Here is an 11132-nt window from a genome sequence, read left to right on the forward strand (position 1 = left end):
AGAGATGCTTGCAGCTTAGCAGGGATCTTGAAATCCCACTGGGAGCTGCCCCAAGGTCTTGTTTTTCCTAGCCTGGGGTAGCTTTGCAGGATTAAGGACAATGCAGCCTCCGCCGCCCCTTCTTTCACTGGTGCAAGGCCTAAGTCTGCTGGAGTCATTAGGTCAAGAAAGATTAGGTTATTTTTTTCCTACAGCTAGGAAAGGAGAAGGACTACCACTCTTGTGGCCATGCAGAACTGAGGCAGGGGCCATGGGTGGTTATTATTCCTTTGTCCATATTTCCTTTGGGGCATGTGTTAGAAATGGAGGCAGCACTGCCTTGCAATCAGTTGTTTTCTTAAAGCTTTCCCTTGGGCCAAGTTGATTAGTTTACAAGCGTTATTCTTTGTGCTGCTTAAGATAATCTAGTCTAGTACAAGAGACACTTGTATACATGTAGTTTATTGTACATTTAAGTAGAGTGATTCCTATTTGATCACATCCAGAAGTGGAATTCATATTCCCATTAAGAAAAAACCTAAAAATCAGGAAGTACAGCTAAGAGGAAAAGTTAGGAAAGATTAAACCTTCTTCTGGAGTGAGCACAAAAAGAGTCTGATATTAGTTGTAATGCAATACATCTTTGGAGTGCAACGTAAAAGCAGTTTGAGCTTCTTTTTATGGTTGGTAGCTGCTGCATCAACTTCCTTGCATAGATGTTGTTGACAGGAGTGTTTCTGCCCCCAAAGCAGCATGCCTTGCAGAACAAAGTTGCCAGACTTCCACTGAGCTGTACCACATTGGTGTGCAAGGTTTCTCCTACAAGCTGTGATCAACATAACCATGGTGAGCACCCCTCCATCCTGCAGAGCTGGCGTTCAAGCTCAACAGAGAACCTCAGCTCAGAAGTACAGGTGGTTCTTCTGGCTACTGTTCAGTGGAAAGGGATAAGGAACATTTCTGTCGGGATAGAAGAGCTTGTAATGGGGGTTGATCAGAGTTGCCTGACTCTGAGCAGCAACGCTGACTGGGTTTAGGAGCCTCTGGTCCAGCATTCTGAAAGGAGCTGCTTTTTCTCTCCTTGCAGTCAGCAGATGGAAGGGAGAACTAAGGGAGCAAACGAGTTTTTCACTGCTGAGGTGGAGAGTTCAACAGCTCAAAAGTATCATCCACAACCTGCCAGAGGCAGTTCTCAAGTGGGAAGTCATTGTCCACCAGGTTGACCAAATAATAATTGTCGTGGATGTATTGGATGATCATGCGAGAGGGCGACTCCTCTTCGTAGAGCTTGGCCCACTGCTCAATCCACAGAGCAAAGGCCTCATCCTGCCGAGGAGAGAGAGATGTTTGAGGGGTTTCATGCACACTTTATACTACCTCAACTGGGACAACCAGCATCACATACTCCTGGCATGCCTGTGGATTGTTTCTCACAGTAAGTGCTGCAAGAGCTGAGCAAGGAAGCTCCTGCTTTGCAGGCAGTGGGAGGTACCACAACTGTGCAGAGCTGAAATGAGACGTGCTTACGGTAAAATGGCTCAATACTGCCCCTGTGCGGGTAGTGGGAGGGAAAGCTATTGCTCAGAGCTCTGGGGACTCGTATGGAGATGATGGCCCCCCAGCCTCCCGGATATTTACTTAGTGTCTCTGTAAAGCTCTCATGGAGAGAAGCTGTAAATACACTGAGGGAGCAGATTGCAGCGAGCTAATGCCACAAGAGTACTCAACTGCAAGTGGTGTTACAGATTCGAAACAAACCAGACACTGAATTTCCAGGGTATCACAGCTGTGTCAAGCAGCAGGAAGGACTTACCTTCCAGGAAAGGAAGCTTACAGGGTCTACCACGGTGGGCTGGATTATCTCCCTGCCTGGAAAGATGCCCCAGGTAACAGCATTGGGTTGCAGGTCAGGAGCGTTGGTGATATTCTGGCCCTACAAGGAAAAGAAAACCTTTCTGAAGCTGGTGGAGGAGATACTGAGTCAGAGCAATTTTCCTGTCCTTGTTAAGAGATCAGACAGCAGCTGCAGGTCACAGCTGACTTGTTTCACTTTTCCTTCATGTCCCAGTTTGTTCCTGGGGATGTCTGAATCTTTGACCTTTGCCTCTCTCCCAAGGTGGTGAAAGTATCCTGTAAATATCAGCCTACCTTGACGTTGACAATGTGGTAGTTCACCCGCAACTCGTACTTCTTCAACACTTTGAGCAGTGCTGTGACGATCTCACTGGAGGTGAAGAACTCTAGGTATGCCTGCCAGAGAGGGAAGAGAGAAAAAATAAGAGCCCTAGCTCAGGGCAGGGCTGACACAGAGGCAACCGAAAGAACAGTTGTAACCTGTGTTTTTTAGCACAAGCCTAAGACTTCTATATCCATCCCCAGAAATATGTATTACAAAGGGGACTGGAGCAAAGGGCAAAACAAATTGGTAAGAGCTGAGAAAAAGAACTCATGGAGAGCAGAGGTAACAGCCCGAGAACGGCCAGTTTGGGAAAGCTGCGAGCTATCTGACCTGTACCCATGTAAGCAGACAGGCTATAATATGCTCCAGGCAGTGTAACCACAATTGCTGGGCCTGGAAAGCAGCCCATACTGGCCAGAGTTCCTGGAAGGAGCCTGAGCTTGACTTGTGTCGTAGCCCATGAACAGGAGTATCCTGCCAAGGCAGCCCAGTCTAGCAGGAGATGAAGTCAGAGGTCTCAGCTGGGCTCTGAAACACCCTGCCCTTTGTCCAGTCTCATCTTTTGTCCTCAGTCCTCCCAGTGAGCTCACACAATCTAATTCTGTACTTCCTCCATCTACTGCTGCTCTGTGCTTGGCTGCTCCAACAACTGCTTCCCCTCCCCCCATTTCCTGGCTATTGTGTGATGATGGATTTCCCCTCACCTCAGGGAATTTGTTTTCTTCTTTGAAAACATAACTGCATTTGCCATCTGCTCATTTCATGGCTTTAGCAATTCGGATCCCTTTTGAACACAGCTGCTTTGTTTCCTAGTACAAGGCACTTGCCTGGCATTTACCTTGACACAGGAGATTCCTATCACAGCCATTAATAGCAAGGATGTAGGGCCTGAAAATGCATGACAGTAGGAGGCAGGCATAAGAGATAAGACTGCTTGCAGACCAGAAGTAACCACAGCAGAAGTGCTGCAGTGGAGGCAACTGGTGAAGAACTCTGCCTTAGAGAAAGATGGATGAGAGAATTTTTAAATACCCAGTTATTAGCATGAAAAGCTGGATGGGAGAGATACTGCTTCATTGATTACTATTATGAGAAGCCTGGGTGCTTCCTGCATTGGGAATGGGATCAGCTGCAGTGGGCAGGCATGTTTTATTGTTGGTTTTGGTTTTTTTAAATCTGTAACTTGATAGCTCTGCTCTGGCAAGTGTTTAGCATCAACTGCTTGCTATGAGTAAAAACAAATTGTTTTGAAGTGGGAGAAAACAGCTAGGTAAGCCACAGAGTTGACATGATCTGTCTCTTAAGTCACCAGAGGAGCTTTGTCTTATCCCAGCAAGAAAGCATTAGAGTAAGGAGCTGGCAGAAGTAGTATCTGTTTGGAAGCCTAAGACCTTCCTACCTCATGGAGACTGTACTAGGTCACAACTTAATGCTACCCAGTAGAACAGTGCAGTACCTTTTGGAAGACATAACCTCCACTAGGTCCCCAGCCAAAAATGGGGTCTGTGGATGGTTTGCCATTGATGTTTGGCTGGGAGTTAATAGTCAGGATTCCTCGTCTGTTGACCTTCTCCAGCTGCTCCTTCAGAAGGCTGGTCTCAGTAGCAAGAGGGTCATCGTTCCAGGGCATACACGTAACCTACCATGAGGAGAGAGGATGGCTTACAGTGTGGGAGTGCACAACAATCCTTTGGTTACTAACTGATGCTGAAGGAACTCAGAAACGCCCTAGTGATCTTGATCATCTCACACAGGGCAGAATTCTCAGGTTTTGTTTGGGGGGCAGGTATGCTAACTCCAGGAATGAGCTCAGCATGATGCTACAGCAGCTTGCTTTTTATGCTCAGCCCTAGCTCTGGCTCTTGGATTCTCTTTGGAGAGAGTATCCCCCCCCCTTCAGCCACTATTTCAGCAGCTTTAGGTAGGAAACTGCCATTGTACAGGAACAGGAGACATGAAGTACTGTTGTCTGTGCCAGACTGACCAGCCCTTCCAGGGCCACCTCTCACCCTGTGTCCATTCTTGTTGGGCTCTCCGGTGATGTAACATGTGAAAACCTCAAAGACGCTTTCCTCACCAGTCAGTTCTTCTCCCCACATCTTCAGGAGCTCCTCACGGGGAGACTTGCTCTTCAGGTAGAAGAGATAATAGTCCTTCAGCTCCCCAAAGGCCGGAGAAGAGGAGTTACCCCTATAAGCAGAACAGACACAGGATTAACAAAGCACTGATGAAGATGCACCAGTTTGATGATGCAAGAAAACAGCCAGCCAGGAAAAGCATCCACCACAATCCTTCTAAAGACCTGGAACCCCAAAACCTTGCTGCCATTCTCTTCACCTCATTCAAATCCACTGGGGACCTCTTCAACAACAAACCATCATTTCTGCCAGGCTGAAGGCATGCACCAGACACCCACTAACTACAGAGATCAACTGTGCAGCAGGCTGTTGTACCACACCCTGCCATTGCAGGCTAACAGCTTACCATCGACCGTTGGGGAAATCATCCCACTCTTGAGTTCGATAGATGTAGCTTTTAGGCCTAGAGGCCCAAAAGATTGGCCGAACATCTTCAACTCTTCTCTTGGGGTGAGCACTGACTGCCCAAGGCAGAGGTCGCCTACACAGAGAAAGCAGAAGTCAACATGCTTCTCCTGCTGTCTTTCTAGAAGAGGCTGGAAGCCTTCCTCCTAAAGAGTTGGCCTTTGGAGAGAACAAGTAGCAAAAGCTAAGAAGAGATCTATTTGACAAGAGGTAGGACAAAAATCAAATAAACCTCTTCCTTTATGCAAAAGGTTTTCCTTCACAGCTGTTTGGTAGGTGTCTGTTAAGTGCAGGACTGACATCTGAGACTGGGTGAAGTAACGGAAGAGCACTGTGGGAAGGAAAAGTTACCCCTCTGCCTGTGCTTCCACCTGTCTATTTTGAAGGATGTGGACTCTGATCCCATTCTCTGTATCAGGAATGTATTGAGAGTCTTAAAAAAGTGTTTCTTCCAAGCGGCATCTCTAAGAGTTTAGGTTTTAAAGTTCCACAAACAGGCTACTTCAGTTCTTCCCTCCACTACCTACCCTTCCTCCCAGCTTTTATCAGAGACCTGCAGGAAGGATGAATGTCTAAATGCAGAAAGGTACTTAAAAAGCAGAAGAGAAGAACCAACCCATCCATTCCTTATGCATTCAGTAGATGGGATGTTCAGGAACTAAAACAAACCAGCATATTCAGCTCACCTAGGGTCCTCATTCCAAATGCCAAGGCGCTTGAGGACTTCAGTGGTAGCCACTTCCCGATTGAGGGTGTAAAAATGAAGCCCATGCACCAGGCCACTGTCCAGCAGCTCCCGGCACATGGACACTGCCAGCTCCACCCCATAATTCCGGATAGCTGCATCGTTATCCTTGATGGGTTCAATCACATCTTTGATTTCCTGGGGCACTTCCAGTTTGGAGAGCTTCACCAGCTGGCGCAGAGAGTGGTAACCCTGGGTGAAGATAAACAGGATTTCAGTCTTTCCAGGTCCTTTTCTCATGTCCAGTAACAGCTATTTGATCTCAACGTTGCAGCAGGAGACAGAATTGGGGGCTCCTGGATTTCATATAGCCAGGCCTCCATCCCTAGGATCCCATGTAACGCAGACTGTTTGTATCAGGTCAGGTGATTTCATCACATTTACCTACTCAGTGCCTTAGCTCAGCATGCTGACAGTGACGTCTCACCACTCAGAACAGGTAGGCAACTGCCTTTTATATCCCTCTGTGCCATATGGGTACAGAAAATCTCTACAGAGTTTCATTTAGCAAACCACCTACAGATTTATCACATATTTAGCACTCCTACTTCCCAGAAATTGTTGGAGGTATTCACAGACCTCTCTCAGACCCTGACCCCAGAACACGTAACACGTTTCCACGTTGCCTCCCCAAGCCAGAATAACTTGATTTCACCTGTATGGGGAAGATGCCAGGAATAATGGGGCAGGTAATGCCAATGGCTTGACAGTCCTTCATGAACTTGAGAAAGGTTTCTGGTCGGAAGAAAAGCTGTGTAATGATGAAGTCTGCTCCAGCAAGAACTTTCTCCTTCAGGTGCTTCAGGTCTGCCTCATAGCTCTCTGCTTCAGGATGACCCTTGGGGTAGCCTTTGGAGGGGATCAAGAAAAGAAAAGCCGACACAACACATCAGAAATTAGGAAGTAGCCAATCTCTGTGTCATTTGTGTCATTTACAGCCCAGGTCCAGAAAGGGACTGCTGGACTGATTTCCCCATCTCATATCCTACCCCACACTTTGCATCAGAAAATGCATACCTGCCACACAGATGTCAAAGTAATCATCAAATTCACTGCGAATGTGCTTAACCAGGTCAACAGCATGATTGAATCCATGTACTTCTTCCTCCCATTCCTCACCAACAGGATCTGGAAAGAGAATAAATCCAGTTCCTCCAACTGTTACTTCTGCATCTTGCCATGAAGCTGAATGTAACAGCAACACCACCTCAGCCCTACTAAGTGCTCTAGGACAAAAGGATTCACCTCCACGCAATGCCATGATGTTCTTCAGCCCCAGCCGTTTGGCCTTCTGCAGGTGCCCTGTGATGTCATCCTTGGTCTGATTGCAGCACGTCATGTGAAGGATGGTCTCCAGGCCACAGTAGTTGACTGCAGTGTTGGCAATAATCATGGAGGAGGTTTCCTTGTCAGATCCTGGGTCCCCTGCAGGATGCCACGTCACATCAATGAAGAGAGGACCACCTGCTGCCATGCGGTCAAACCTGTGGATTTTAGAGCTGTGTAAGCCTACCGGGTAGCCAGCTCACCTCCTCTCTATGCCAGGATATCTTGCTCCCTGCTGGAATGCCATCAACAAGCAGGGAAAACTTGGATGACAGCAGCAGGAGTCGCCAAAAAAAGCGTGTAACTAAGAGTTAAACATGTGGCAAATATGAAATGAACAAAGATAATAATCACTTGAGGCTGAATGAAGAAGAGCTTAGAATCTCTTGGAGGAGGAAGGAAGCAATTTAAGTCTTCTCTGTAGAATAAACCTCCTCTCAATGTGTTCTGTTAGTCTGATGCACAATCTGGTAGACCACAATGCACATCCCATTCACTTTGAGATGGAAGACTATGCCAGAACCTCCTTTCCCAGCTTTAACTGTATAGGCCACAAACACGGAAAGGAAGGCCAGATCTCTGTGGTGTTTCCAAGCGTGCCTCACAGAAGAGACGAAGGCTCCTCTAACTTTTCCTCTCTCCTGCTCTGGGCTGGAACAGGCCCTTCTGTTTAAAGTAAACATGGCACTGGCGTACAGCAATTACAGAAAGGGTTATGAGAATCCCTGTTCTCTTCCAGATGAGTACATGGTGGCTCAGGCTCCAGGATAACCTTTAGTTCTGCTGAGATCTGTCACCTTCCACACAGCATGTGCATGGGGAAACCAGTCTCAGAGTCTAAAACAGGAGTCCTTGGTAAAACAGAGGCACAAACTATAGTGGCTGAATGATTCTGAAAACCTGTGGGAGTTCAGTCCCAGAGATCTGAGCATAATGTCCATGAAATATTTTCTGTTTTAAATAGCTATTACTCTATCGTCCCCAGCACTTCAGACCTAGAGCATGGCAGCAGCCTTGCACTCTCAACAACCCCACCATGACACTTAACACTTGAGGGCCTCCAAGGAAGATAAGTTACCTGGTGTCCATTACCCTCCTCAGCAGGAAAGCACAGCCCCATTACCTGCTTCGTCACCTGGAAGGGGAGACAGAGCACGGGACAGAGCCTGCCTCATTAACTTTTTCCCAACCCTCCACCAACGAGGTTTCATCTATCCCCTCTCTTACCCTGCGGCCCTCACCTGGAGATGAGATTGACAGCAGCGTTGGCTGTGCGTGGAGGGAAGAACTCCAGGGAGAACCACCTGTCCCCAGAGTCCTGCCGCCGCCGCATCTTCTCCCGCAGTCGCTCGTGACGCTCGGCATCGAGGACAGGAGTGGAGCAGCGTGAGCTGTCCTTGGAGCTCTCACTCCCACTGCTGCTGCCGCCATCGGACTTGGAGCTGGAGCTGGCACTGCAGGTATGCTGGTTCTCATTGACCATGGTGAGCGCTCTAGAGAAGGGGAACAGAATCATAGAATCGCTCAGGTTGGATGAGACCTTAAAGATCAATGAGTCCAACCATGACCTAACCGTACTACCCCAACTAACAACCTCTGCTAAATCATGTCCCCGAGCACCACGTCCAAATGGGTTTTAAACACACCCAGGGATGGTGACTCAACCACCTCACTGGGGCGCCGATTCCAGTGCTTAACAGCCCCTTCTGTAAAAAAGTATTTCCTAATAGCCCACCTAAACTTACCCTGGTGCAGCTTTTAAGGCCATTTCCCCTTGTCCTGTCACCAGTGAGATGAGACCAACCCCGCTCCTTCTGTAAGCACCTTTCAGGTATTTGAAGAGAGCAATAAGGTCTCCCCTCAGCCTCCTTTTCCCCAGACTGAATATCCCCAGTTCCTTCAGTCTCTCCTCACAGGGCACATTCTCCAAGCCCTTCCCCAGCCTTGCTGCTCTTCTTTGGACCTGCTCCAGCACCTCCATGTCCTTTCTGTACTGAGGTGCCCAAAACTGAACACAGAACTCGAGGTGAGGCCTCACCAGTGCCGAGAACAGGGCAGGATGACTTCCCTGGTCCTGCTTACCATTGCTGATCCAAGCCAGGATGCCATTGGCCTTCTTGGCCACCAGGGCACACTGCTGGCTCATATTCAGCCGACTGAATATCAGCACATCAAGGTCCTTTTCCGTCAGACAGCTTTCCAGCCACTCTTCTCCAAGCCTGTAGGGTTTCCTGGGGTTGTTGTGACCAAAATGCAGGACCCGACACTTGGCCCTATTGAAACTCATACAGCTAACCTTGGCCCATAGATCCAGTCCATCCAGGTCCCTCTGCAGTGCTTTTCTCCCCTCAGGAAGATCAACACACCCTCCCCAACTTGGTGTCATCTGCAAACTTACTGAGGCTCCTCAGAAGTGGCACAGTGGGTACAGGACATGCATCTGATGGCAAGTAAAAGGAAAAGGGGTCCTGTGCTACAACCACCATCAATCATCACCAAGAGGTCCCTCTGACCAGCCCTCACTGTAAGCTATGGCAGACAATCTTGTGAAAACACAGTAAAACAAGTGCATTTACACAGTGAAAATAACACAGCAGCTGGCTTCACGCCACCTCGATGCAACTCTTCTGTGACTGCAGGATCAAACTTGGCTCTCATGACAGTCAGGTTAACATGACTTTTGCTCTGTCTGCAGTTTAGCAGGCTGTGATGCCCCCATGCACCAGCTGAAGACCTTTTTGATCCTGCAGTCTCAGGCTACACACACCAGCAGATTTTCCTCTACAGCAGCTGCCCCTTGGACTGCATCCAACTTCATGAATTCCCATCTGTTTATTCCCAAAAGGCAGCATTTCTTTACAACACAGAGATAAGGACAACTGCTAATAGGGAAGGTAAACAGGAAAAAAAATTGAAGAACCCTTTCTGAAACAGGGCCCCCTGCATGCCATCCTTTCTTTTGTCCTTACGGACATCACCCTGTGGCATTTCTCTCTCTGCAAGACACACCACCTCTGTAGACATTTGCACTGCACACATTCAGCTATTTCCTTCACCAGTTAGGGTGTTACGTTCATTTTCTCACCGTGGCTGCTTGGAACTGAGGTTAGAGACCATCCCATCTTTCCCTGCCTTGCAGAATGCTCAGATATGCTTGTTGGCTTTCCAGAACATCAAGCAGCTCTGCAGGTTGGGTATAGGATGCCCAGCTCTGCTGAGCTCCCTGGACCACAACTGCTCGATGCTTTATCTCCAACACCACAGAAGTTAGGGAGCAGTTACAGACAGCTAGAGAAAAGCTGCTGTAAAAAATGGGATTTGGGTTATTTGCTTTGTCAAAGCTTAACGCTGACACTGAGAGCAGCACCTTGTCATTACATAACAAGGAGTCTATTCTGGAGGAAGCTGTTGCACAAGCCGGCACACTCGTTGTCCTCATCAGAAACTCCGAGCTCCGGTCATCCAGACTTTGAACTCTTCTCCTGTTTACACTCAGTTGGCCATCAAGCCAAACCCTTTGGGAGAAAGTCTGCTTTTACCACCTGGGGACCACTCCAGCTGGCAGGAGATAAGAGAAAGGAGCACAACGCCTGCTGCTGCTGCCAGCCTCAAACCTTCAGCGTACCAACAGCCCTCCCCACAGACACAACAGCAGGCAGGATGGGGGTTATCCCAAAGCAGTGCAGCTATAGGGGCAGCCTCCCATCAGCTCGTTGCCGACGAACAATAAACCTCAGGATTTCTTTTCCCCTTCGGCTCGAGCAGCTAGCAGGCAGGTTGGCCTTTCGGTGTCTCTATAGGGCGAGGTTTTCTCGCCTCGGTTTATTGCCGGTCGTCTCAAAGCACAGAGGCGGTAGGAAGGCCTCGTGCAGTGCATCAATAGAAGCGCTCAGCGTTCCCATCAGCTGGCAAGGAGCGCAGCTCCTCCCGCAGCAATCATCACACGGCTCACCCGAGTGCTTTGGGGCCGGACCCGCAGCCCCCAGGGCTACAAACGGCACGGAGCACCTGCACAGAAGGCCCTATAGGAATCGACCCTATAAGGATCCGCCCTATAAGGAACCTGGCTCCCCGCGGGGACGCCTGGCTGCAGACGACCGTGTGCTGTCACCTCGGCTGAACCCGTTCTAAGGGTGGGATGGGAAGCCTTGCTCTTTTTCCCCCCCGCAGGGCCCCGCTCACCTCCCCGCGGCGTCGCACGCTGCGCATCGCGGGCGGCCCCATCCCGCGTCCCTTTAAGCCCCGCTGTTCCCCCCCTAATCCATCACGTGGTATCCCGCTATTCCCTTATCCAGCATGGCGTCGCGCCCTCACTCTCCCCTTCCCTCCCCCCCAGCCCCCGTACGCCGCCGCGTCACGT

General features: G+C 49.1%; 1 protein-coding gene across 4 annotated transcripts; it reads right to left on the minus strand.

Annotated features, from left to right (window-relative positions):
• Positions 1–422: 422 nt before the first annotated feature.
• On the minus strand, positions 423–11025 carry MTHFR (methylenetetrahydrofolate reductase). Of its 4 annotated transcripts, none has more exons than XM_042883314.1 (12): positions 10955–11025; positions 8014–8265; positions 6692–6930; positions 6464–6574; positions 6102–6295; positions 5388–5638; positions 4643–4777; positions 4168–4348; positions 3615–3797; positions 2128–2229; positions 1793–1912; positions 423–1305 (listed from the first exon to the last, which is right to left on the minus strand). In XM_042883314.1, the coding sequence occupies exons 2-12, from the start codon at positions 8253–8255 to the stop codon at positions 1108–1110; spliced, it is 1956 nt and encodes a 651-aa protein (XP_042739248.1). In that variant the 5' UTR covers positions 8256–8265; positions 10955–11025; the 3' UTR covers positions 423–1107. The 4 variants fall into 4 exon arrangements, with proteins under 4 accessions (XP_042739248.1, XP_042739247.1, XP_042739249.1 ...); XM_042883313.1 differs by lacking the exon at positions 10955–11025 and adding an exon at positions 8855–10883 and having other exon boundaries at positions 6692–6871; XM_042883315.1 differs by lacking the exon at positions 10955–11025 and adding an exon at positions 8855–8874.
• Between the last annotated feature and the right edge of the window lie 107 nt (positions 11026–11132).

This window comes from Lagopus leucura, unplaced genomic scaffold (assembly GCF_019238085.1).
Source record: "Lagopus leucura isolate 7727_CA_CO unplaced genomic scaffold, USGS_WTPT01 Super-Scaffold_100037, whole genome shotgun sequence".
Taxonomy (NCBI): domain Eukaryota; kingdom Metazoa; phylum Chordata; class Aves; order Galliformes; family Phasianidae; genus Lagopus; species Lagopus leucura.